The sequence below is a fragment of the Kryptolebias marmoratus genome, linkage group LG16, assembly GCF_001649575.2.
Source record: "Kryptolebias marmoratus isolate JLee-2015 linkage group LG16, ASM164957v2, whole genome shotgun sequence".
NCBI classification, from domain to species: Eukaryota; Metazoa; Chordata; class Actinopteri; order Cyprinodontiformes; family Rivulidae; genus Kryptolebias; species Kryptolebias marmoratus.
The window spans coordinates 20,525,831-20,550,810 of NC_051445.1; the positions used below are offsets into that span (position 1 = coordinate 20,525,831).

The window sequence follows — 24,980 nt, forward strand, 5'->3', positions numbered from 1 at the left end:
ATTAATTTTCCTTTTCTTAAACAAGCAAATCAAAGGATGTGATGTGCAATCAACAACGCAAAGAAACAAGAATTTGAAAACTGCAGATAGTTTAACCTGTTTTTTTATTTTTACAGACATGAAAGTATAGATTGTGAAGTTTGAACCAAGATGCAACAGCAAGTTTGTAATTTTTTTTGTTAAAAAAGAAAAAAAGGAAGTAAATGTAAAAAAAAAAAAAAAACATCAGTTAAACTTAAAAATGTTTATTTCTTTATTTTAAATACACCGTTTGCCATTCTCCTCACTTTCTTCTGGTTCGCACACATCGGCACATTTATCCATTTGAAAAAACTCACATCATTCTACACACATTTTACAACATTCATTAAAAAAAATTACATGAAAAAAAATCATACCATTAATTACAGATGTCAAAAATAAAGAAATACAATCAGTAATAATCGTTGATCGTTCATCCTGAAGCAGGTCATAGTGTTAAAAATATTATTAGACATGAGTCCCTGCTGGGTGAGCTTTAAGACTAATGCAGATTAAAGAACAGCTGCAAAAATAAAGGGTGGAAAAAGGGTTTGCCTCATAATTAAACACTGAATCCAGAGGTTTGCTGACTGCACGTTGGGGTCATTTGGACTCAAATTGTCTTCTTTTAATACAACTATTATTATAACGCTTTTATGAAGGAAATTCTTTCAGAGTCACATTTGATTATCAAGACTTTATTAGTGCAAGTGAACTTTTATTTTGTTTGTTTTTGGCCAAATCTGAAAACGTTTCCTCGAGGCATTCCTGAGATAACTCGCTCACAAGAAGGAGACGGATCCGAGAAGGAACAATCTCAGAACGTGACGCATTCAGCTGCAGCTGTGGCACGAAACAAAACCTACGACTGGGTAAGAAAGATGTTTGGAAGCTCTCAGATCAGGGACTGCGTGTCTGAGCTAAAAAGTGCAACAAAGATTTAGGAGGTATTATTCACAAACCAACAAACTTACTGCTGTATCACAATTTTTATATATTTTTTAAATTTATTACTTTTGATACCGTCGTTCCATCTAACTCGAAAAATTTCAAAATTCATTCATACACATAAATAAAAAGCTAAAAGGAGAGATGATCCTAGAAATTGCACCCCTCACACATATTTACACAAACACCCATGAAGCTCTTCCCTGAAACCACACACGCATTTCAATGTATCGTTAAATATTACCAGCATGAAAACATATTATAATCAGTGATAAACCACTTTTGGCACTGGTTAGAGCTTCTCACTCTCAACACTGGTAAGGATAGTTAGGTCTCATCTAAGCTGATTCAAATAATGACCACATTTACCTCTCTCAAAACAAAAACAAGCAAACAAACAAAAAGCCTCATGGCACTGGTACCAGATTTATGACACGGCCATTTCAAAGGGCTAAAACGAACTAATGGTAAGGATGTTTTCTAATCTGAACTTTACTGGTAACAGGTTGAAATGCAGAACAATTTGTAAGAAACCATCCTGCCTGTTTTCAAAATAAAAGTAATTATTGTTAAGTTCTTGCTGGAAGATGTGATGCATTAATGAAAGCCTTCAAGCACTTATACTTCAAGTTTTACTTTTGTTGTAGTTCTGGTGAAATTAATTTCGGCTAATGCTACGACTTCCACCTGGACTCAGATGTAAACATGTTTCATTCATTAAGTCTATTTTAAGACTAGATGAGTGTAAAGCTGACTGATTAAAGAGGGGATCAGCTGAAACCAGGCCAACTACACCAGATCCGTCTGTAACAGAGTGTCTTACACTAAACCTGAATCCACTGTTTTTATTTTAAAAGCTGATATGATCTCTCACTCACTCACTCACACCCATCAGCTACGAGCTACACTGAGGTGAGATCATAATGTACACCCGTATGCACATTAAATATTTAAAGAAGCTACATTTACCCTAAAACAAAAAAAATACCCAAGATTAATCGTATAACCTTTGTGATAGAAACTTGTAGATATATTGTATATTTAACAGAACACAGTATATTTCTGGCATTGACACACTGAACAGTAAGCTCTACAAACACAGTCGTTGGTCACTAAAATATAGCTAAGAATGACTTCTTTCAAGTAACAAAGTGAAATGTTGAAGAAGCTGGTCCAAGCTGCAAACGGTTCACTGCATGTCATTCTCATTGGTCTGATGCATTACGAATAATAAAAAGTGATCATTTGGCATGTGGAAACCATTTCTCCTGTCTTGGTCCATTTTGGTTTTAATCAATGTTGACAGCTGCACATTTTACCATAATGTGCTTTTTTTAATAAAGTCAAATTTAAATCAAACGTTTACCAGTTTATGTAGTGACTAACCACTATAGTTCCCGTGTCTGAAGGGACACGCGTCAGCGGAAGTGGCCCATCGCCTCGGCAGCCTTCACTCTCACCACAGGGTCTGGGTCTTGGAGCAGCATCACTAAACCTGGAAATGAGCACAACATTAAAACCGTCACACACAGACTACGATCTTCTTGTGGAAGAGAATGAAGGCTGTGCTTGTTACCTTTGGTGATGGTGCCCATGTTGAGGTGAGAGCGGTGCTCCTGTGTGAGGTTCCCCAGCAGGAAGCCTGTTGATGATTTGTCAATAACACCAGGCAACAGCAGACTTACAAATTCCTTACAAAATACTCAACGTCTACCATCATTTGCTCCATGAAAACTGGGTTTGTGTTTTAAATGTGCAAACAATTTATGGTGTGAATGAGGCTCCAAAGTGCTGTCGTACCTATAAACATGGCAGCTGCTGCTCTGACCTCAGGCCAGTTGCTCTTGAAGAACTGCATGACTGAGATGTGGTAGAAGTTCAGCATGCTGGGAAAGTCCTGAATCTGCAGCCAGCAAAACATTTACTGAGCATCTCACAAGAACAACATGTGGTTTAACACTAAATCTGAGTGGGTGAATTAAAATAAAAGAACCCATTCAAGTGGCTTTTTCTCACCAGGTATTTTGTGAGGTCATTGATAAACTCTCCATAGTGTAAGCTCTTGTCATCGAGCAGGTGGTTCTGAAACATGCCTGTTATCTGCTCAGATCCCACCACAGGAGCGCACACTCTCATCGCATACTTACACGCCTGGAAAATTCAAAACCAAAGTGCAGATTGGCACGACACACGATGGAGACTTAACAACAAAAGATGCTTTGAACGCTTGAACTCTCAGGTGTGCTCCTGTACCTTGACCACCTGTGGGTTCGGGTCCACCAGGTGCAGCAGTAAGCTGACAAGAACGTTGTGGATCTGATCTTTGAATACTTGTTCCCCTGAGCCAAACTTGGAGAGGTTCCCCATCAGAAGGATGGAAGCACATCGGATTTCATCATGATCCTGGACAAGCACAACATCAGACGGTGACGTTAGCCTAATGTCTGGATAAGAAAATAAACCTTCTCCTCTCTCAGGACTGAACATGACTATAGGACAATAAATAACCTCAGGTCTGAATAAAACATCAAATCAAACTCTTCTCCTGTGAGATAGAAAATATCCTGAAACTAAAGACTTCATGTTAAACTTACACTTTCCAGGAACGGTTTGATCTTCATGAAGATATAGACTACAAGTAAGTGGACGTTCTTCTTGTCCAGGTGGAGGAGAACTTTAGACAGACCAGACATGGCTTCAAGGGTAATCAGTTTACCTGCAGATAACGCCATCATAATAAATCAACTGTAACTTTTGTCAATGAAAACAAATTTAAGGTTTACAATAAAAAATTGTTGTTGTGAATCCCAAACCAGTCGACTTTTAGCCTATAAGAATCAACAGAATGAACGAATTGAGCTAATATACCTGGATCATCTTTCTCCTCCATTCCTGAACTCATGGCTGCCAGCAGCTCTTTGGCATATTTATTCACCTTAAAGGAGAAAGATGTGAGCGCGTGAACAGTGACTACATCTAGTAAGTTGTGTTATCTTTTAAGTGTGTGTGTGTGTACCTTCTCAGGTGATCCTTCTGCTATGTTTCCCAGTCCACGCACAGCCAACATGCGGACAGTGCAGCACTGATCCGAGATCCTCTCCATCATGTTGTTCATCAACACATCTATTAACATCAGCTCTGTCACCACATGGTGGTTCAACAGCTGGAGTCCGGGGATGAAAACAGAAAATAAACGTCAAATATTTGAGTTGTTGTCCTGCTGGTCTTTTACTCCGTACAATGCTTTTATCACCTCTGAGAAGAAGGCTGTGACAGTGATTCTCTGACATTCATAGATGTTGTTCAGGGATGGACAAAGACACTCTACGATCGCAGGCAACCTGGGACCAGCATGCTTTGCCATAGCCCTATAGAGAGGACAAACACACTCATATTTACATTCTAGGATATACTGAGTGGAATAAAATCCTACAGGTGGCATCTCACTGGGCTGTGACTGTTGGAAGACTAGTTAGTGAATTAAAACCGTGACAAAGCTGTGATAAAAAAGGCAGATTTTTCTTTGCAGCCTCACTGAATTGAGTGTTTGCAACCAAGCAAACAGCAAGCAGGGTGGCCACAATATGAGCAGCCAGTTTCTCAATTATTTATCATCAACATTGCTTTTTAGAGCTGGACATTCAAGGCTGTAGTCTCAGATGTTTTCTGTCATAGAGGAGCCCAATAAGCAGGTGTCAAAATACAGCTTTAGCACTCTAAACTTCACAGAAGCTAAACTGAGAAGGACTTGAGACGTCCAGGACAACTGACTAATTTGAGAGAAAATTTGTCGCACAAATTCCTTGAAGATGTTCAAAGTTCATGCGACGGGACTGCCAGCCTCTGGTACTTGCAAAGTAATCGAGAACCCCTGCTAACATTTCGAGACATTTTGGAAACTCCCTCTTGAATGCCATTTCCCAAATAGTCACAGCTCAGTGAGGTACTACTTAATTTTTATTGTGTAGAAACTTCATCAGTGTTTGAGTTTAATTCTCCATTCTTAATTAAGCTTCTTGGTTTCTGAGCATTTTCAGTATTTTAAATAGTATAGCATGTAGCTAAATTCACGTGTGCATCTTTACCTGGCTAATAGTGTTACTCCCTTTGTGTGTGTACTTTGTTCCTTTATGGCGTCCCAAGCATTCTCTTCATCCAGACTTTTCATCACTTCATCTAACTTAGCTCGCGCTAACAAAATTCTCAGAGCGTCACCTGCTACCCTGAAACAGAAAAGAAAATATCAGTACGTGGCTGAGCAAATCTATGTTATCTGAAACACTGAAACGAAGATACAAACCCTGCTACGTGGATGGAGGCAGGGTGTTTCTGAGTGTTGTCCTTCGGTGCCAGGACTCCAACACTCGCTCCCAGTCTGACGGTGAGACAGGAGAAGATCTGAGGGAACAGACTGACTGCTGGCTCCTGACTCTGCCCATTTAATAACAGCTCTTTGAGACCGCATGTCATCTGAAACAAAGAGTACACAGACACACAAACAGAAGCAGTCACGTGGCATTTATCTTCCATCCACTGAGACGGCATTAGCTTCCTCTGTAGTAAATCAAGTTTAACAGCTCCTAACCTGAGGACAACAGAAAGGAAGCTTCACTTTATAAACGCCAACCAAATTACTAACAATTTAAGTAAAATTACCACATGTCTGATGTAACTTACGGTAATGTCTGAATGTAATCTCACTCAGTTAATACGACTGACTCGAGTAAGTTAATATGAGTGACTCACAGCCAGCGGCTGATTGGTGGCCACCTTTGTTGTCCCTGCCCTCATCATTGACTCCTTCTTGTCCACATATGGCGTTGAGATTGCGAGTTTCTCCATCACCATCTCTATGATCTGACTGGCTACAATAGGATCCGCTCCCAAAGCCATCCACATCTCACTGGTCCAGCTGCGCAATGAAACAATATCCACCATTAAAAAAAGTGAAACGAAAATCAACAATAAGTAGACTGAAGGTGTTAGATTAAACATTTTGCGACCAGTAGGTGTATGTATTTATGTACCTGTCATAAGGAAGAGGCTGGTCAACTAGTGCATTAATAACAGTCTGCAGATGCTGAGAGGCCAGGATTAGTACAGTTTGTCCCACCGCTACTCTCACCTATAAATGCAATAAAAAAGTTATTTACCTGGTTATAACCAAATCAGTTAAAGGGGACCTATTATGCAAAATTCACTTTTTGCATTTTTTTGTACCTCCATTTGGGTATCTCCTGCTTCTAGAAACAGTCCAAGTGCAAAAAAATAAAAACACCCAGCTGTTTTTTGACAATAAGTAAATGTTTTCTGGTGTCTGCAAAACAACCTATTTCAAAAACATCAGGATTGTTGCATCACAATCCCTGTTACCTAGCAACTCAAAAACATTTTTGATGGCAATGTCTCTGTGATATTACCAAAGAAAGCTGTAGTTTGAACAGCTCACCTGTCTGTTAAAGTCTCGGCAGGTTTGTCTAAACTAACATTAGAACTATGTTAATAAAAGAGAAGAAAAGTTGGGGGGGGGGGGGGGNAAGGTGGTCGTCTGGACACTGTTTGGGTTTGGACCTGCTGATTGCCGGTGTCCCGACCCGCTACCAGTCGGGGTTCGGACCGCTGATAAAATTACCGAACACCCATCTCCTTGGATGTAACGCCCTTTAGACTCAGTAAAAACAGTCAGACACACAAAGCTTCGCAGGTTAACTCGGCGCCCATCCACCGTTACTTCCGGGGCGCCCGGAGGAGGAGGTGGAGGAGAGGAGAACTGTGGCGGGGCAAACTGCTGAGCCATCAGAGGCTGCGGGCCCACTGATGGAGGAGGAGGAGGAGTCTGACTAAACTGACCCTGGACCTAAAACAGTTTATTCTGACATGAGCTCAAAACAGACAGAACTGATCAGGTGAAATCTCAGTATCTGAGAATGATTTTGTGTATTAAATGTAATGAAGATATTTTGTACAGCCCACAGACCTATCCTGACATGTTCAAGTAAAGATAATAGGTCCCCTTTAAAAATAATAATAAACAGACGTGTTAGGTACATAAAATACAAACACTATGAACATTATTGGTAAAATAAAAGTTCCCAATGGTCATTAAAATCTGAACTACTTTACTATAATTATATTTATAAATAAATACATTATTTATGAATATTGTGGGTTTTGTACCTGCTCATCTGTGATGCTTTGCAGACGCACATGCAAGACCTCTAACATCTCTGGGACCTACAACATAAAACCAGATGAAATGAGAGAATCCTGAACCCAGCAGCTGCAACACAATGACCATGCAAACGCGCGTGTGTGTGTGTGTGTGTGAGAGAGAGATACCAGATCCTGTAGTCCTGCTCCTCTGTTCTTCAGCAGAGTATTTAAGATGACAGATGAAGCTCTGCAGCAGTTTGTCTGACTGTCAGCCAGCACTTCAAACAGCATGAACACCAACGTCGTGAGCTGCTGCTGAGGCAGACGCTTACTCATCACCTGACACACGCAGGAAGAGATGGAGTTGTTGTTCTTACACCCATTAGGTCACAGAACATTATGAGTTTATGATCATATTGTTTGAGATGAACGCTGTAAAATATGTTTGTTGTCGAGTACCACAAAAGTGAAAAAAATTTAGCAAATTCATTTAACCCAACCAAATGATAACATTCAACTATGGCGTGTTTTATTCTATTATAATTGCTGATATTTTGATTGTATGAATGTGTTTTTATCTTATGGTTGGAGAGCCGAAGGAAAATTTCCACCTTGGTGGACAATAAAGTTTTATCTTATCTTATATTAAAAGATGACAAACTATAAAACCTGCATTGATAACAGTTACAATCTGAGGCAAAAATAAAAACCTTGGTGAGGTCTGAGCAGGTCTTGTAAAGAACTGAATGGTCAGGGTTCTCCAGTTGATCTTTTAAATCCAGCAGACCTTCAACACCGTCATCTTGATAATCCAAAGAGAAGCCTGGAAAACATAAAACGGTAAAAACACATTAACCCTGTGAACAAATAGTTCGATGGATAGGCAGTTTTCTTATTCAAAGAACAGATTATATGCTGTGCAATCACAAAGTTGTTAAAAGAAGATTTTAACTGTTATTCATTAGAACCATTTCTCATGTTGAAAAGGTCAGAGTCGTGCACCAACATACCCTCATATCGTAGCTGTATGCAAAGTAGTGTGTATATACAGTCGACAGCAGCAGCACGAACAGCGGGGTGAGGGTCAGAACAACGAGGAGACAATCGACCCAGCAGAGCTCCAAGGTTGTGAAAAGACACCATACTCTGAAAGTTATAAATTGAGAAATACTGAAATGTGCAACATGATATCCACAACTAATTCTGCTCTTGCCAAGAAAATCTTTAGGAATATTAGTATTACTAAGAATTAACTTAAGACTTGTTTGATATGATCTGCAGGATCTGTGTTACCATGCCTGCGTACCTTCACACTGAGGTTATCCAGGTAGTAAGACAGCATGTGTGCGGTGGTTATGATGGCCCTCTCCCTCTCGTGGTCGTGTACGGAGCCCAGCCATGATTCAATGTGCTGCAAAAACCATGAAATCATCATCAAAGTTTTATAGCTGGATCTGCTAAGACAAAAAACCCAAACAAATCTAAACCCTAAAGAATCAGAAACCGCCCCCCCCAAAAAAACAACTACATTTTTATGGAATTGAAAAGAGGAAAAAAAAAAAAATTGTTGTAATATTTAAATTGGATGGCGATGACTGCAAGCATTTGTGCAACAAACATTCAGACATTTAAAACTGAACATTGGCCTCATAATAACAGCTCTCAGTTTTAAACACCAGGCCTCACCTTGAAGACACTCTGCAAGCCATCAGGCGTGGGATCTCTGGCCAGGATGCTCTTCAGCAGCTCCTGCAGGGCAGCCAGTGTGTCTCTGTACAAAGCCTGGACAGATACGCCAGAGTATATTTGGTTCAACACATCACTGTCTTTAAAAACTGTCATGCATGAGTTTATAAAAAATTTAAGATTTTCTATTTAGTTAAACAAGTAGAAGATTAGGACACAGAGATACTATATGATATAGAGCAGTAAAGCAGCAACACACACACACACTTCTCACCTTTCGCTGCTTGGGGTCAAGTACCTCTTCTTCTTTGGTTTTCTCTGGAGTGTGTGTCTCAGGTGGAAGAGAAAACACACCATTCACACACACTTTTAGCAAATCAAAGCTCTCATTCTCGCTCAGTGGTGGGTCCAGGTGTCTGAAGTACTCCTGGTCAAAGGTTAAAACTGTGGAAACGCAGTCTAGTGCTACAACAGAGTAGTGCGTGTAAAATGACTAGTAATCATTTTATTTCAGCCACATATTGGTGCCTCTTAATCCATCTCTGTGGTCCTTTAAATCCATGTGAGTTTGAGAAGTCATGGTGAAATAAACACTGGGCTACTTAGTGTTTCAAATTCAACGTTTTGTACATATTACATGAAAATGTGTATAATCCTTAAACCTCATTTATGTAACGATGTAATAAAAATATATTTGTTTTATTAGCAAGAAGGATACATAAGGTTAGCACAAGTGGTCATCACCAGAGGGCGCAGCGGAGTCCTCAATGAATCAGCTGGTTCGGACTTGATAAAATCCTGAAGTTTCCAAATAAGTGCAGGAAGAGAAATGAAGTTCATGATTGACTTGCCTGCAGAGGCATTAAATTAGAGATCGTGCCACTGACCAGCATGACAGTAATGAGCTCCTGCTTGCGAGAGAAGATGTAGCCTTGGTTCTTTCCACAATTGCTGATGGCTTTGGCGATGAGTCCAACACTCTGGATCAGACTGAGCTTCATCGTGAGGTCCTGAATCAGGACAACATGCAGAAGTGACGATGAACAAAAGAGAAAGAGGAAAAAAAAGACAAGATGAAGAGAAAAATACTAAAGAGGTTTTTTTTGTTTTTCGAAAGAAAGAAGTGGTTAACGAAAACAAAAAGGCACTTCTATGCTAAAGCAAACCGAATCACCCAGCTAAACAATCAATCCAGAAGTGATATTGTAGATTGATCCTCCATGCCTATGGATGGAGACAAAGTTACAGGATTAGAAAAAAATGGTGCAAAAGCTAAATCTCTGCAGGGACAGAACCAAAAAAAGCATCAGAAGAGCCAGAAACTTTAAGACAGTGTTAGAAATTAGTGAGAAATTACTGAAAAGCCCTTTCACACTGATTATGAGTCACTGGCGAGCATTTGAAGAAAAATCCACCGCAAAGCAACAAAATAAGACAAGGAAGAGCAGAACCTACAAGGAAAATCATAATGAGATATCTGAGAATGAAGACATCATTTTTCACTGACTGGACTATGAATGGAATGAAAATCGCTTTTAGAAAGCTCGGTTTTTGCACTACTTGCAGACAAAACTAAATTTAAAAACAGTAATAAATGGAAGAATAATTCATCACTGTTGTGTACCCCCCAGAGCATAATGTGGAGATTACAAATACTCTGAACATAAAGTAAATAAATAATGCTCCAGGTCTGATTGCTTTTTTTTTTTTTTTAAATTACCTGCCGACTCCTGGTGAAAGTTAGCACAAATGCAAATAATAGAAATAACTGCATTTATTAATAGCCAGAAGAAAGACCAAAACTGTAATGAAAATTTGGAAACTACACTTTCCAAAACCAAAGACACTGATGTTACCAGAGGAGTACAAAAATAAAACACCCAAAAACTAAAAAAGATGAAATACTCAGACCGTGTTGACTATACAAGTGCCTATACAATCCTTTCAGGTTTCTCATAAATAAAGTGATTTAAGAAACTCCACAGTAATTCTTTTTAATTTTGGCTGCTCTCAGTTATTGTTATCAATTAGATGAGCTAATGATCTATTGCTGCTTCCTGTAGGGGTCACTGAGCGGATTCTCTTCCAATCCCAGCATCCTCCTCTGTCACACCAACCCTCTGCATCTCCTCCTTCACTGCATCTATTAACCTCCTCTGTGGTCTTCCTCTTTTCCTCCTCCCTGGTGGCTCCATATTCAACATCCTTTGCCTAATACAGTGATTCCCAACTCCAGTCCTCGAGGAACACTGTCCTGCATGTTTTAGTTGTTTCTCTGCTCTTCAGCAGGTCTTAAGGTTCTGCAGAAGCTTGTTAATCGCTCACTCACTCAAAGCAGGTGTGTCAAAGTCTAATATATCCACCATCCCTCCTCTGCACACGTGCAAACCATCTCAGCCTTGGCCCTCTAATTTTGTCTGGTTCATTTCTAATCAACAGAATATAACCAGCTTCAATTATCACCCTGTCAGCTTAGTAAATAATAACTGTCTATTTGAAAAATAAACTGCATTCTCAAAATCAATGAAGTCCACAACTGCATTAGGTTCACAAGCATGAAACTTAACAAAGATGCAACTTAGCTTCAAAAGCTTAAAAAAAGATTCTGCTTGATTAGTCTCAGTCTGCACTTTCTTAACTTTAAGACTTTCCTGAAAATTTTGGTGACACTAAAACAAGTGTTGGGAACTGAGAGCAAAATTAAGTCAGAAGAGCAAGATGAAACTGAAATATGACAAGGATAAGAAACCCAAAGTCCCCTTTTCCTATAACAATACCTTTGTCTCTACTTTAATCCCCAGAACCTGTATAAAGAAAGAGGTGACAACGTAATGAGCTCCTATACAAACACTGTACAATCATGACATCTGTACGTTTGACAGTGACAAGGAGAAGACGGACATACGATGGGTTGAATTTAGTCCCGTTTTAAATTAAAATGTTGAAAGAGATCAAAGAGAATAAAAAATAAAAAGTACAGCTGTATGTGTGTACACAGACTGGTTTATCACAAACTGATCTATTCAAATATTCAGTAGAGACGTCAGCAGCTAACACAGGGACAACTGCATGTTTAATACAAAGTGTCAAACAGTGGGGAAATTATTTGCTGGTAGTATAATTGATATGAACAGTGTATGTAGTCCTCACACAGTTACCTTGGTATTGAAGTGTTTACTGATGCAGCGTAAGATGTCTTGATCAATGCGGTTCAGAATCTTTTCTGGTGGTGCATTCAGGGCCACCTGACCATAGCACAAAATTAATGTGCTTTTCACTTTCTCCACCTCAACTTCATTACGTTCCTGTGGTGAGGACAAGAGGAGAGGGAAGCTGTTTTAACATGAACTCCTGAAGAAACTGGGTATTTAAAAGGTTATACTTGAAATGCTGAAAAGCAGGTGTTTGTACCTTCAGCAGGTTGAAGATGCTTGGTGACTTTTTGAAGGCGTCCGACTTACCAAACTCATCGAGTTTGGCTAAAGTTCCCTCTAAATGACTGTTGGCACACAGACCGACGGCCATTGCAACTCCCTGAAGTCAGAAATTACAAGTTAGACCAACATAACGCACACAATATAGATTTTGTTTTTAATTTAAAACATGTTTTATGCTTCAGTTACCTCTCTTTCCACAGCATCATTGTGTCGTGCTGTGAGGAGGACTTCCTGCAGTTGCTTCTTTACAACCTCCTTATTGAAACAATGCTGGAGAGTCACTCCAACGCATTGGTACAGAAAGTTCTAAGGATGGAAACAAAACAAAACAATCATACTAGTATTTGTAGATCTATATTTACACTGTGTCAGAGTGTCCACAGCACCAGAGACATTGTTTACAACCACAGATGTTCGTCTCTGACCACTGGCAGTTCTAGCATTAATGGTGCTTAGGAATGATCCTCCTTCTGCACCCCTTTCCCCTAACACACACACACACACACACTCCCAATGGACACACTTCAACTACAAACACCAACCCCCTTATACGAGTAGGAAAAGTGGCATCAGATAAATCTTTGTGATTTCTGAAATATTTATTGTGGGTGGGAAGAAAGACATTCTGGATATTGAGATGTTAATTTTACAAAAAAAGCATGGTTATCTGCAAAACATTCAATTTGATTATTTAATTATACTTAAAAAAAATCCATCTACAAATCTTTCAAATGCTTATTAGTACAGCTGGAAATGTAGATATTTAATATTCCAATTTATTAGCCTAATAAAGTAATTGAAGACGTTTCGCTTCTCATCCGAGGAGTTTTATCAGTTCGTAAAGTCTTCAGCTACAGAACAGAAGTCCAGTTGTTCATGTTTTTTTTTTTTTAATCTTTTTAGGATTCACCATGTCCTGGATGACTGAGATTGCAGATATTTTTAATTTCAATCCTGACCACTGAAAATGTGACTGTCACCAAAAGGAACACCATTACTGAGATCTGAAATAGTAAGGAGAGCGAGCAGTGTGATTTCATTATAGGGTAAATTGGCCTGCCATAAACTTTGCCAACTCAAGCATGTTGAGTGCACAGGAGATGATATTGTTTGCTCAAATTAGTTGGCACAGGCACATCAGTTTCAGGGCCTGCTCAACTATGTGACACTAATATAACACTATAGCATCTCTTGTTTGTTAGAATGTAAATAAAGTTATTTTGATGTTAAAAGTGATTAAAATTACATTTATAAAACAATCTAAATATAAAACAAATGTTAAAATTTGCTTTAATTTAGGGATATTTGTTAAAGGTTTTATTTTTTGTCATGATTCTGCCTCTGCTGACCGCACATCTCTGTCCACTTCCCTCTTCACCTTAACCTCCTTCCACTTCTTGTGAGACACTTTCTGCAGCAAGTAGGAGCGCCCACACTCAAAATTAACTGGACACCCAAATAAGCGACAGAAAACCTGATTGGGTGCAAATGATATAATTGGATTGGAGGTCTTTATTAGTTAATTTGTGCATTTTTCTGACATTTTTCAAAAAAGCGAAGAACAGCGTACTGTCCCATGGGCACAGGAAATGGATTTAATTTTATTAGTTTTGTATACGATTAAGAAACATTAAATTATGTTAGATTTTTCAAAGCTAGGTCAAGTGAATTAAATTTGGTGTTTTTTTAGTTTACTTGAAGTAATTTAAGTTTCGTAATTATGAACACCTTTAAAAAGTATTTTTCAAGGCTGCATCTACTATCATTTCACAAATACTTATAAAAAACTATAAGACTATTATTCTAATAACCATTTAAGTTATCTGTTTGTAGTCTGGTTATTTACAGAGGGATGATTCAATCTCCTAATTACAGGGATGCTTAAATGAAATCTTGAGAAGCGCTAACTGTTAATAAAGCTCTTACCTTCTCCTCTAGGGCATTGTTGTATGTAGAGAGGTATCCCGTTGATTCAGCAGCCAGCTGACACACCCACTTGTCATCTTGAATTGATGTCAAGGTTTTAGACAAGAGCTGAGGACAATGACAGTCACATCCAGATTAATGTGAGCAAACTAACATTCAGACAACACAATCTTCTCTCTCTCTCCTTACTTAAACAGCCTAATAGTTGTAATGAACGTTTACACATAAATGAGAAACAGCTCTATAAAAAGATAAAAAGCTTACTTTCAGCAGCCTCTCATCCCACTCCTTCTTATCCAGACTCTCTGGTGTTGACTCTGATAAACAACAACACAAAGCCAGAGTGTAAACTCTGATGTTACAAGAAGAAAGCTAGGCTTCCTCTGAAACCATCACTTTATCAGAATGAACTCATAAAAATAGGTTTCCGTACCTTCTAACAGTGAAATCAGAGGAGGTATTTCTTTTTCCCAGACTTTCTCTATATTGGGGTGAATATTAATACTGAGAATATGGAGGAGAGATAAGGACGGAGCTCCGTGACTTCTGCTGTTAAACGGGAACGCTGCATTGACCTGCAGGAGTTTGTTTACAAACCAGGACAAAAAGGCAAACAATCACACAGCATGTCTTTAAATAAAGCAGCAGGAAATGGATAACACTTAAGTTACTATGTGTTACTGCTTTCTCCCACCTACACTGAACAAACCATAAAAATCAGGAATAAAAATTGTTAATAATCTTTAATTAATTGCAGAGATTTGCAAAATCCACTTAGGGCCTTCTCTTATCATAGTGGACTATATTTGGGTCTGACGTCAAATAAATTCCCTGTAGTTTGCAATGAGCCAAGTAATGTGAGTTTTCTTACCAGGAGTCTAATCATTAGAGTTTGAGGAGATGGCAGATTAGCTGATGGACAAAGATAAGAGAACAATGTGTTAACAAGATTATTTTAAACAAATGGTGACAAATAAATGTTATAATTTATTCCTCTTTATATACACCAGTTTGCTGAAGGATAGCTGATTCCCTTCATGTTTTAACAAATAACACAAAAGTCTCCAGTCTGCAAGGCATTTTTCTAACCTTCTTGTTTAAAGTTTATGCTGAAGCTGGGCTCCTGGTTACTTTTCTTCTTGTTTCCCAGCACGATGAGATTCTTACAGAGAGGTGTGGTGGCATTGTTGTATTGTGAAGGGGTCAGATAGTACAGCAGCTTGGGCCATAGTACCTTCAAACACAAAAATACACACATTAAATCCATTAGCCATTATTATCATCTGCTAACAAATCCCACAAAGAGACTGGTAGACACGCAGACATTTACATCAGCTAGTCGTCCAACAGTGGTGGTCAGGAGATGGAGTGTGTTGTCACACATCCCCCTTAGTGCCTCATTAGTTACTTCCTCTGGATCGGGGGGCTTCTGACCTCTCTAACACACAGGGAGAAAGACAACACATTTTACTGCCCAGATTGTCAACAGTGCAACGTAATAAAATGTGAGAAAATGCCATTTTGGGAGACAGAGTTGGCTTCTGCAGACATAAAACCAGCTTTAATCTCAGCTGCTGCTGAACTACAAGCTCCCCAAGTGTATTTTATACAACATATTGTCTGCTGACCTCATATCCTTAATATTACAGTTAGGGACATATGACTGCAGTTTCATACAGCTTAACTGTCTGGTTTTGGTTAAATAAAATATTAGTTTTATACATTACTGTTCACTATAAATACACAGCAGTACAAGTGATCAGCAAACAATATACATAAATTAAACTGAATCAATTAACAACCTTCATAAAACAACAACAAAGGATGGTTTACCTGATGTGTGTCAGGTAAAGCACAGTTCTGAACTATGAATCTAACGAGTAACTCTCCTCCCTCTAGCTCCAGGTAGCCATGATGAGCCATGGCACTGACTACTTGGACCACACGCTTCTTCACCTAGGAAACAGAAATATCAATATGAATATGTGATGAAATACCATGTTGAGGAGGAAACAAAGAGCAGACAGTCTCACAAACCTTATCTTTGTACAAGTGTGTTACCTTGTTACTGTGGTCAGCCATTGGCTGTCTAATGCTGGCCAGAATAAGAAGCTTTTTGCTCTCCATTGTAGAAGCTGAAACACACACACACACACACACACACATATCTTAAAAAAGGTGTATTGAACAGTCAGATAATTGAAAAAACAAAATCTCTGATGTGAACTCAGTAACTGATAAATTACAAAAAGCACATGTTGGATCAGTTATTGTGTTTCCTCACTGGAGGAGTTGATGAGGTGACGGAGGACAGCCAGGGAGCCCAACCTGCTTCGTTCATTACTGTTCTCCAACTTTTGAAGCACAAACATGACCATCCGGTCAGGGAAAGAATTGGCTAAAGGGAACAAGAGAGGAAATAAAACTGTGTGAACAAAAATCTAAGATCTGCAAGTTGCTGAATAACATAAAAAAATAGAAATCACAAGGTCAAAAACAGGAACAACAAGTAAGAAATGAGGTGGGGTGGGGCTGCAGAGCAGCTTTCAGACTTAACATGATTATCTTGAGGAGGAGACAGAGTCCAACACATGATCTGATTACTGCACATGTGACTCCATACAATTACACAAACTCTGTCCAACAGGCTGCTCTGTTACCATTCATTCAACCGGATTAACTCCTTTTCATTTTATTGTAAATACATTCACTAATGAACAAGAAAAAAAATGTACCGAGCAAGCTGAAGCAGCGCAGGACCTCATTGTGGTTCTTGACAGTAGGGGGGTCACTGTAATCAACAGGGGCAGACACCTGAAGGAGACGAAGGAAAGATTGTTTGTTTTTATAGAAACATTTTAGTTTGGAGAGGTTGTTGGGAAATGAATGTCATTTAAAGAGTGAAGCTATTCATTTGAACAAGATTTTCTACACATAAAGTCCTAAAAACCAAAGTCAATAGTACAAATGGTGTAGATCACATGTGGCATTTATGCGGCCTGACTCCTGCTTGGACCACATTCTAACTTAAAAAAAGCTTATTTATAAGCAGCTCTTTAGTAAATTGATCCTGCAACTCAAAGATATAATGCAAGTGATTTTTACAAGTGCAGGACTAATACAGGGCTAAGATATTCTTATTCCCCAGCAGGCAGATTTGCAAAATTTATAGAGAGCATGAAATATTAGTCTTTCTTTGGGAATTTTTGAAACATCAATTGTTGTGTAAAATGTCCACTAAGTCATAAGCTCTTGTGATAGTCATTTGACAACTCCAGGAAAGTGATGACGGTGAATGACACCAAAGAAACAATCCAAAGCAAAAGCTCCAAAGGTGACAATTAAACCCATCCTTTGACAATCACAACCAGAAAGCCACATCTAGACTAAAGTTTAAATGATCTGTTTTGTTTCACAGTAAATTAGAGAAATGTATGATCATGTTGTTTTTTTAAAGACTGGGTTTACTCTGTTTGCCACTGTTGCATCATAGTGTCAGGTGTCTTATTCAACATAAAGCTGCAGTATTTACTTCATCGTGTCATTAAGTGTACCTGCTGATGCAGGACAAACAGAAGGCCTTCCAGTTGTGTTTCCAGCACTCTGCTGCCCATGTTGACAGATGCGTCCAGGACTTGGCACAGGCTCTGGTCAACAACAAAACAAACTGATCAATTTTAAACAAAGTTCAAGCTTGTCCATGCTGCAATTATTAAGAAATTAAAAGCACTGCTGCAACATCAAATCTGACAGAAACAACAGTTTATTACTCTGAAACCAACTTGCAGCAGGTCAGAAACACAAGGAGAGTCTGTCTTTAATGTTTAACCTGACCACAGTTTGTTCTGGGCTGTTTTTACCCACCTTGCTAATGATGTAGTGCTCGGTGTTTTTCTTGTACAGGGACATGATGGCTGGGATGATTCTGGGGATCTGTTCTTCCAGTTTGTCACTGGGCATCAGATGACACATCGAGCCCACGGCCTCAGCCACTGTCAGCCTCAGCTGAAGGAGACGCAAAGACAGGCAGGATATGAGGTGACAGACACGACAAAGACTGAGTGATGTGCTGTAGCAACAACAACTATTTATGGACGGGGAGGAGAGCAGAAGGGAGCAACAACATTTTAACCATTTGATAAAACTTGTAAATAAAAAAAATGCTTAGTACTTTTTTTTTTTTTAAATAAAACAGAACAGCACACCTAACATTGATTCAGTAAACACTGTTTAGTGCCACTCAATACAAATGTTTAACATTAATGTTTCTCCATAGGTTTAAAACAACTTTTCCCATTTTTATCTCAGACGTGGACCATTTTCAGGAAATTTCTTTTGAATTCATTGTTTTATTTTAAACTCAAATTATCAGGATTTAAAAGAAATTTTCACCCTAACGTCACTACCAACTAAGTTTTCTTCATTACTGCCTAAAACACACAACTTAACAGATGATGAACTGTGTTTCAGGTTGTACGATCCACTGTATTCTGAGCCATCACATTTAACCCACAACATCAACAAAGTGACTTTACCTTGGACTCTCTGCTCTGTAGCCAGTTATTGAAGAGGACATCGAAAGCAGAATAGATTTCATTGGAGAATGTGTCTTTTCTGACGGTGGGATCTGGCGCTTTGTCCAGATTGGCCAAATACTCCAAGATGCTGTCACTAAAATGACACAGAGCTGGAGGGAGAAAGGCAAAATAAAAACAAAAAAACGGGGAAATGACAGGAGAGAGGAGAAAACCTGATAAATTAAAAAAGGATTGATAATATCTGTATATCATTAAACGTGTAATTGTCTTGTACACATTTATTTTTTAATTTTTCTCAACAAAACAAATTAAAACAAAATAGACAACGAACAAAATAATGTGTTTCAGAAAGAGGGTAATAAAAGCACTTTATGAGGTTCCTACCAGATGAAAAGACCCATTTCATGTTGTCCTGTTTGGCCATGCCCAGCATTGGCAACATGGTGCCCATGATAGCGTTCAGGAACGGTACCATCCCATAAACTAGAGAACAATGAGACAACAGAATTAGTGGCACTTTGCGGGTTAGAACTTCCTCTTTAAGTGAGAATTGCACACATAGCATTGAAAGTTATACCAGTGTATCCGTTTTTTCAAACACTGAAATAAAACTATGACTGAAAAACACCAAATAAATCTCAATGTTCTTTATTAACGCTTGAAGGCTTATCAGTGTTTCTTTTTTTATGGCTGGACGTTTGGACAAACACTGAGAATTTATGAACCAATAAAACTCACATCATTGCTTCTGACATGCAGGCAGGGCACACTGCGAGGAGAAAAGGCTTCAACTAAGATTTCTGAGCCTGCTTTGCTGCCCAACCTACAGTCTATATAGGTTAAGTTTCTTAAATTTCTTACTGATAAATCAAAATAACTTCAGTTAGGGTAAAACCCCACGTGTAATCATGCAAAAATGTTGACAGTTACTAAGGAAATACAGTCTTTGACCTGCAAATGCTGTCTGAGCAGGTTTATCAGGTTCCTGTTTTTACTCAGCAGTTACAAACTTTCTAAACCACATTTGAACTTCCCGGTCATAATGTGAGCATGTTCGGTGTGCGTCCATGTGGTCTTTGCCTTGTTGTAAAAATAAATGCAGGTTTCCTTTCTTTAGCTTGTTAGTAGCATTGGTTTTCTTACCGTTTGAGTCAGAGAGGTTGGCTAGTGTTTGAACCACAAAGAAGTGAGGCAGGACCCCTGGCTGGAACTTGCTTAGTATCTCCTCCATGATTTCATTGATGTGTTTGTTTCCTACAGCTACCAAGATGTTACTGGCTGCCTTCTGCCAATTAGGAATGACCTCCTGTGTCAACCAACAAGACAGAACAACAGTAAAACATTGTGCTGCAGGCGAAAATGTTACCACATACAAAAGATTAAATAGGTCACAACATCCAAAACTATAATAATTGGATACCATGTTCACAAAAACCAAAGTGGCATTGATTTACCTTTGATCGAGTCATTTCATCCGAGGCCAGAGAGATGATGCTCTTTATCTTGGGAGCGCTTAGATCTTCTATACTGCAGCTGACAATCAGCTCAATGGTCTGAAGAATCACAATTCTGTGGGTCACTACCAGCTACAGGAGGACGAGATGAAGAGCAGAACATGAGTGTTGAAAAAACAACAACAACGACAAGGAAAAGACAGAAACAATACCAGATTTAAAATGTAAAGAATTAAGTAAAAGAAATACATTTACACCTAAAAACAAAAAAAAGTTTTAGTTTTAAAGCTCTAAATGTTTTCAACCAGTTCTCAAACCCTCTGGTAAAGAGGAGACAACATCTCTTCTCAGGTGTTTTCTAAGCCAGTGGCTCCCAACCTTTTTCATTGGGAGCTCTCTTCTTGTACTGACAAAAACTCTCTACTCACAATCTGTGCCCACAAGCACACACACAATGACAATATAGCTATTTGCAAATGTATTTATTGCAAGATATTAATATAGTTGTTTTTTTCTTCCCACAGCTAGTGCTTGGTCTTTCATCCCTCTGTTCAGAAATGAGTTGTCAGGATGTTCGCAGCAGCTGGTTACAGTCTGCTGTTTTTAATTATACCAAGGAGCTGGAGACTCCGATGGGGCAAATAGGTTAAAAACCAGTCCGACTACATCAACTTGTCCTTTGAAATCCAAAACTTTAAGACAGGTGAGTTCATAACTAATGAAGTAATGTATGGTCTCTATGAATAAAAATGTAAAAATGCAACCCATGTAAACATTTTTAAAATGTGAAATAATTTCCTCCCAAAGCAAGTTCTATTGGCTGCTCCCTTCTTCAGGGGTTGCCACAGCGAGCAAACTTGCACAAACGATTTGGCAATTGTTTTACACCAGATGTCCTTCCTGCTGCAACCTGGGCTCCACCTGTAACCTCAGGATTACAAGACCGCAGCACTGACCACCGAGCCACCGCAGCCCCCAGCGGTGTGTTGAATTACTATATTAAAGACAAACAGACAGGACTATTTGATTGGCCCACAAATGTATAAAGAAAAAGACAATAATTAGCCATTTAATAATGTTACCAGAAAAGTTTTTGGCATTAACAAAAGACTGAAAAGATTTTGGGAAATTTGAAAATTGTAGAAAAATAAATAAATAATTGTGCCAGTCAAAAAACAAACAGACATGTGCTGACCTCTGAGTAGAAGTTACTAATCAGAGGTTTAATTAACTTCATCCACATTCACAATTTGTACAAAAGTGAACATAAACAAAAAGCAGATTTAGTGAAGTGATGAGTTTAACTTGAATAAAATAAACTTTTTATAATTTCTGTAGAACAACCAAATTTGTGATTTAGTTTCTATCCTGCTGTCGTCCCTGAAGCAGCTGTTGGAAACAGTTTCATTTCCCTATTGAAACCACATTATGTGCAACAGACACACACCAAAACCCAAGAGGCAGCTGATCTGTGCCAAAATTTTCAATACTGCTTAGAAATTAGTTCATGATGAAAGTGTTGAACATTGTGAGGACGGATACAGCAAAAAGTGAACATTGTTGAGTCATCATGAGCTAGATGAATACAGCTTCCTGTTGTGTGACACTGGGACTTGTCTGTATTAAAAAAAATGTCAGGTTGTAAACACGTTTTCTGGAACTTAAACATTTAGTAAACATGACTGAGGTAAAATAAACAATCTACAAAAAACTTCCACCACACAACACTAAACCAACTACAATTCATCATAATGCAATGAACATTCCCGTCATAGCTGGCATGTTAGATCTGAGATAAACTAGTTATTTCTTAGTGAGGATGGTTATAGAGCAGCCAAGATTCAAAAACTGGAATCCTTGTAGTTTAAAGGAGATTTTGAATAAAGGTTGCATAAAGTGTTAAGTGTGTTTTTGCGAGAGGTAAATGTTGGAACACTAACAGGGCTCTTAAATACAGATATTTTACGCAACTGAGGAAGACTTTCAAATCTCCAGAGAAAACTCTTGAGTGGAGGCAGCAACACTTGCTTATGTAATTGTGGATTATTCATAAATCAATGTGAAAATGCTCAGTTCACTTTTCTTTTTTATAAACAAAGTCTTAAAATCTTTCATCTTTGAGTTAATCAATTCTTATTTTATTAAAAGCCATTTCTGGAACAGGTCTGAGGAATTGTTTTGAATCCAGACTAGGAGCTCTGAAAGACTTATTTACTGCCTGGCAATGAATAAAAAAAAACAGACAAGAGTTACCGTGTATTTGAATTGCCTGATGAATTGCAACACCGTAACTGTGCAGAATGACATTATCTGTTTTGCAAACCGAATGTTCAAAAGAGCCTCAGTGAGATTAGGATCTGGAGTCGATCGGGGTTGATTCGCATGTAAAAAATGGTGTCTTGTGGTTCCCATACTACTCGGTGCCATCTCAAAAACACTTAGTGCCATCAGGGGAAAAACAAAAACCTACTGACCGAAAAGGCTGGCCGAACACATACAGTATTGTTGCGAAACTTCAACCGGACCAAGTGAAGCAGGAATGATCATTACTCTGCCTCCACAGGTCTGAATGGTAGCTACTAAACATAATGTCTGCATCATGTCTTTTGTCACTTTTTGAACTCTTAGGCATCCATCTCTATGGAGCAGACAAAATCTGGATTCAGAATAAAAGACTTTTCTCCAGAGTTCAATCTTTATAGTCCTTTGAATCCCCACCACCCACTTTTATATCTTCTTTCACTAAAGTAGTAGTTTGACACAACATCATTTTAGGTTTTAATATGACTTGTTGCACTATGAAACAGGATCACTGATAAAGAGTGATAAACCATGTATTATAAAGACAGCTCAGTGTTGTAGATGACTCTAAACTTGAGATAATCAAGGTGTATTGTGGCCTTTTTACCTTAGGATTCTTCAGGAGGTAGTCCTGACACATGGCCAACACTCGGTCTGGCTGCTGCTTTCCCAAAGTCAGCATAGACTTTCTGACCTGCTCCTGGACCTCCGAGTCCTTATCATTGGCTGCATCCAGTAGAGCCAGTGTCACTTCTAGAGGGGGGGATAAAAACACATACGTGTTTAAGAGGGGGGCCTAAATGAACAGTAGATAGGTGTAAAATGTTGGGGAAGCTTTTAAACAAAAGTGACCAAAGCCTTCAAGAGGAGAAGAAAACTCACGCTCTACATCCGAGTCATCCATGGCTGCTTCCTGATTCAACTTTTCTCCTGGGGACAGATCAGCAGAGGCTCCCTGGAGCTGAGAAACAGAGTTTAAAATGTGAACTCAATATTACAAAATAGTGCAAAAGACCTCAAACACTCATTGTCACATTCAAAGTGAGCTGTTTGTGTTGAATTTATGTATTTTACAGATTATTTCTCTGAGTAGTATATAAATAAGACTTTTTCTTCTATTAAATTGTGAATAGGTTGTGTTAGGATGCATCTAAACTGAGTAACTAGTTTGTACCAAAGCAGGAAAATCAACCTGAACAAATGTTTTTCCACAGGTGCTGCAAATTAGTCATCAGATGCCAAAAAACCTGCTGACAAGGATGTCCTGGTACTAACCTGCTTGGTAGCTTTAAAAAGCATTAAACACAACTATTATTATACATTCTTACTGAGATCTGGTGAAAACCTATCACAGTGTGCCTACAATTTTAATTGTCAGTCACAGCTGTCACACCTGTTTGTTTTCTCTGTTTAAACAAGAAGCTAACCTTGTTCAGTCATTTATCTCCTTGCCGAGGCTGAAAACATGCATGTCACTGGGGACAAAAACACCTTGCGGTGGCGGCCAACTAAAACAGACAGAATGCCGGCTTTTGAGGCTGAAATTATCATTCAGGATTAGTTAACTTGGTGGCGAAGGTGCAGCAGCGACCAAAACCCACTGAGACGCGTTAGCATGCTAAGCTAGCAGCTGCTGCTACGGAAGAGCCGCTAACAGAGAGCCAAAACAACACCACAGCTAATGAGGCTAATGAGGCTAATTCAGACTCACCGACTGCCGGACAGCAGTGTCTCAATAACAACACAAGGTCAGGTCTCGTCCTGGTTCGAGAGGCTGACAACGGCACAGCTGCGGTGTGAGTGCGTGTCCGCAGGTGTAAACACGCCTGGTCATGTGCTTCCTGTCAGCAGGGAGAAATCAGGCTGACTGAGATGGGGGCGTTTCCACCGAGCCGCACTGAGGCCGACAGACACAACGTGGGGCTGCTGACAGGCGAGGGGCGGGCAACACTGTTTTTATCATCCTAACCCGTCCTCAGACGGGATGTATGATGGCATGGCGCCATGCCACCGTCCGTCTGTCTGTAGGCAGTCTCTTGCCCGTGCTCTAACTCAACCCTGTCAATCTGCACAGCCAGACACCTCATGGGGCAAGGATGATCCCTATTAATTTTAAGGTCATGATGTTAAAGGTCAAGGCCACAGGTGATCCCTTTATGAAAACCTTGTCTATGCTCTAACTCAGTAATTGTGCAATATGACTGTCATTCTGCTTGGTTGGACACCTCATGGGTCAAGGATGATCCCTATTGATTTCAAAATCACAGGGTCAAAGGTGAAGGTCACTGGTGACCCTTTTTTGAAAACCTTGTCTCTATTCCAGCTCTAGACATGTGTTCAGGATTGTTGTGTGAGGGAATTCATGCTTTAGATTTTGATTATTCTGACAATTTTCTGACAGGCATATTATGTACCATTTACGTGTGTGTGTGTGTTCATGTGTCTTTCTTACCAAAATGTTTCATGAACCACTGAACAGCTTGTTATGAAACTTGCAGGAAGTATGAATGTGCATT

General features: G+C 39.1%; 1 protein-coding gene across 2 annotated transcripts; it reads right to left on the bottom strand.

Moving 5' to 3' along the window:
• Window positions 1-85: 85 nt before the first annotated feature.
• Window positions 86-24,326, bottom strand: mroh1 (maestro heat-like repeat family member 1). 2 transcript variants are annotated; one of them, XM_017410013.3, is made up of 45 exons: window positions 24,176-24,326; window positions 23,347-23,425; window positions 23,072-23,217; window positions 20,164-20,295; window positions 19,853-20,015; window positions 19,094-19,192; window positions 18,707-18,858; window positions 18,036-18,176; window positions 17,726-17,818; window positions 16,907-16,985; window positions 16,456-16,569; window positions 16,233-16,306; window positions 16,005-16,127; window positions 15,502-15,609; window positions 15,261-15,405; window positions 15,043-15,083; window positions 14,605-14,746; window positions 14,436-14,488; window positions 14,172-14,279; window positions 12,432-12,551; window positions 12,220-12,342; window positions 11,967-12,113; window positions 11,586-11,612; window positions 9,696-9,818; window positions 9,527-9,606; window positions 9,083-9,224; window positions 8,809-8,904; window positions 8,429-8,533; window positions 8,133-8,268; window positions 7,833-7,945; window positions 7,309-7,461; window positions 7,147-7,203; window positions 5,997-6,094; window positions 5,716-5,881; window positions 5,270-5,439; window positions 5,055-5,192; window positions 4,223-4,337; window positions 3,986-4,132; window positions 3,838-3,904; window positions 3,564-3,685; window positions 3,223-3,372; window positions 2,986-3,120; window positions 2,770-2,872; window positions 2,546-2,611; window positions 86-2,464 (listed from the first exon to the last, which is right to left on the bottom strand). In XM_017410013.3, the coding sequence occupies exons 2-45, from the start codon at window positions 23,366-23,368 to the stop codon at window positions 2,388-2,390; spliced, it is 4,911 nt and encodes a 1,636-aa protein (XP_017265502.1). In that variant the 5' UTR covers window positions 23,369-23,425; window positions 24,176-24,326; the 3' UTR covers window positions 86-2,387. The 2 variants fall into 2 exon arrangements, with proteins under 2 accessions (XP_017265502.1, XP_017265503.1); XM_017410014.3 differs by lacking the exon at window positions 11,586-11,612.
• Between the last annotated feature and the right edge of the window lie 654 nt (window positions 24,327-24,980).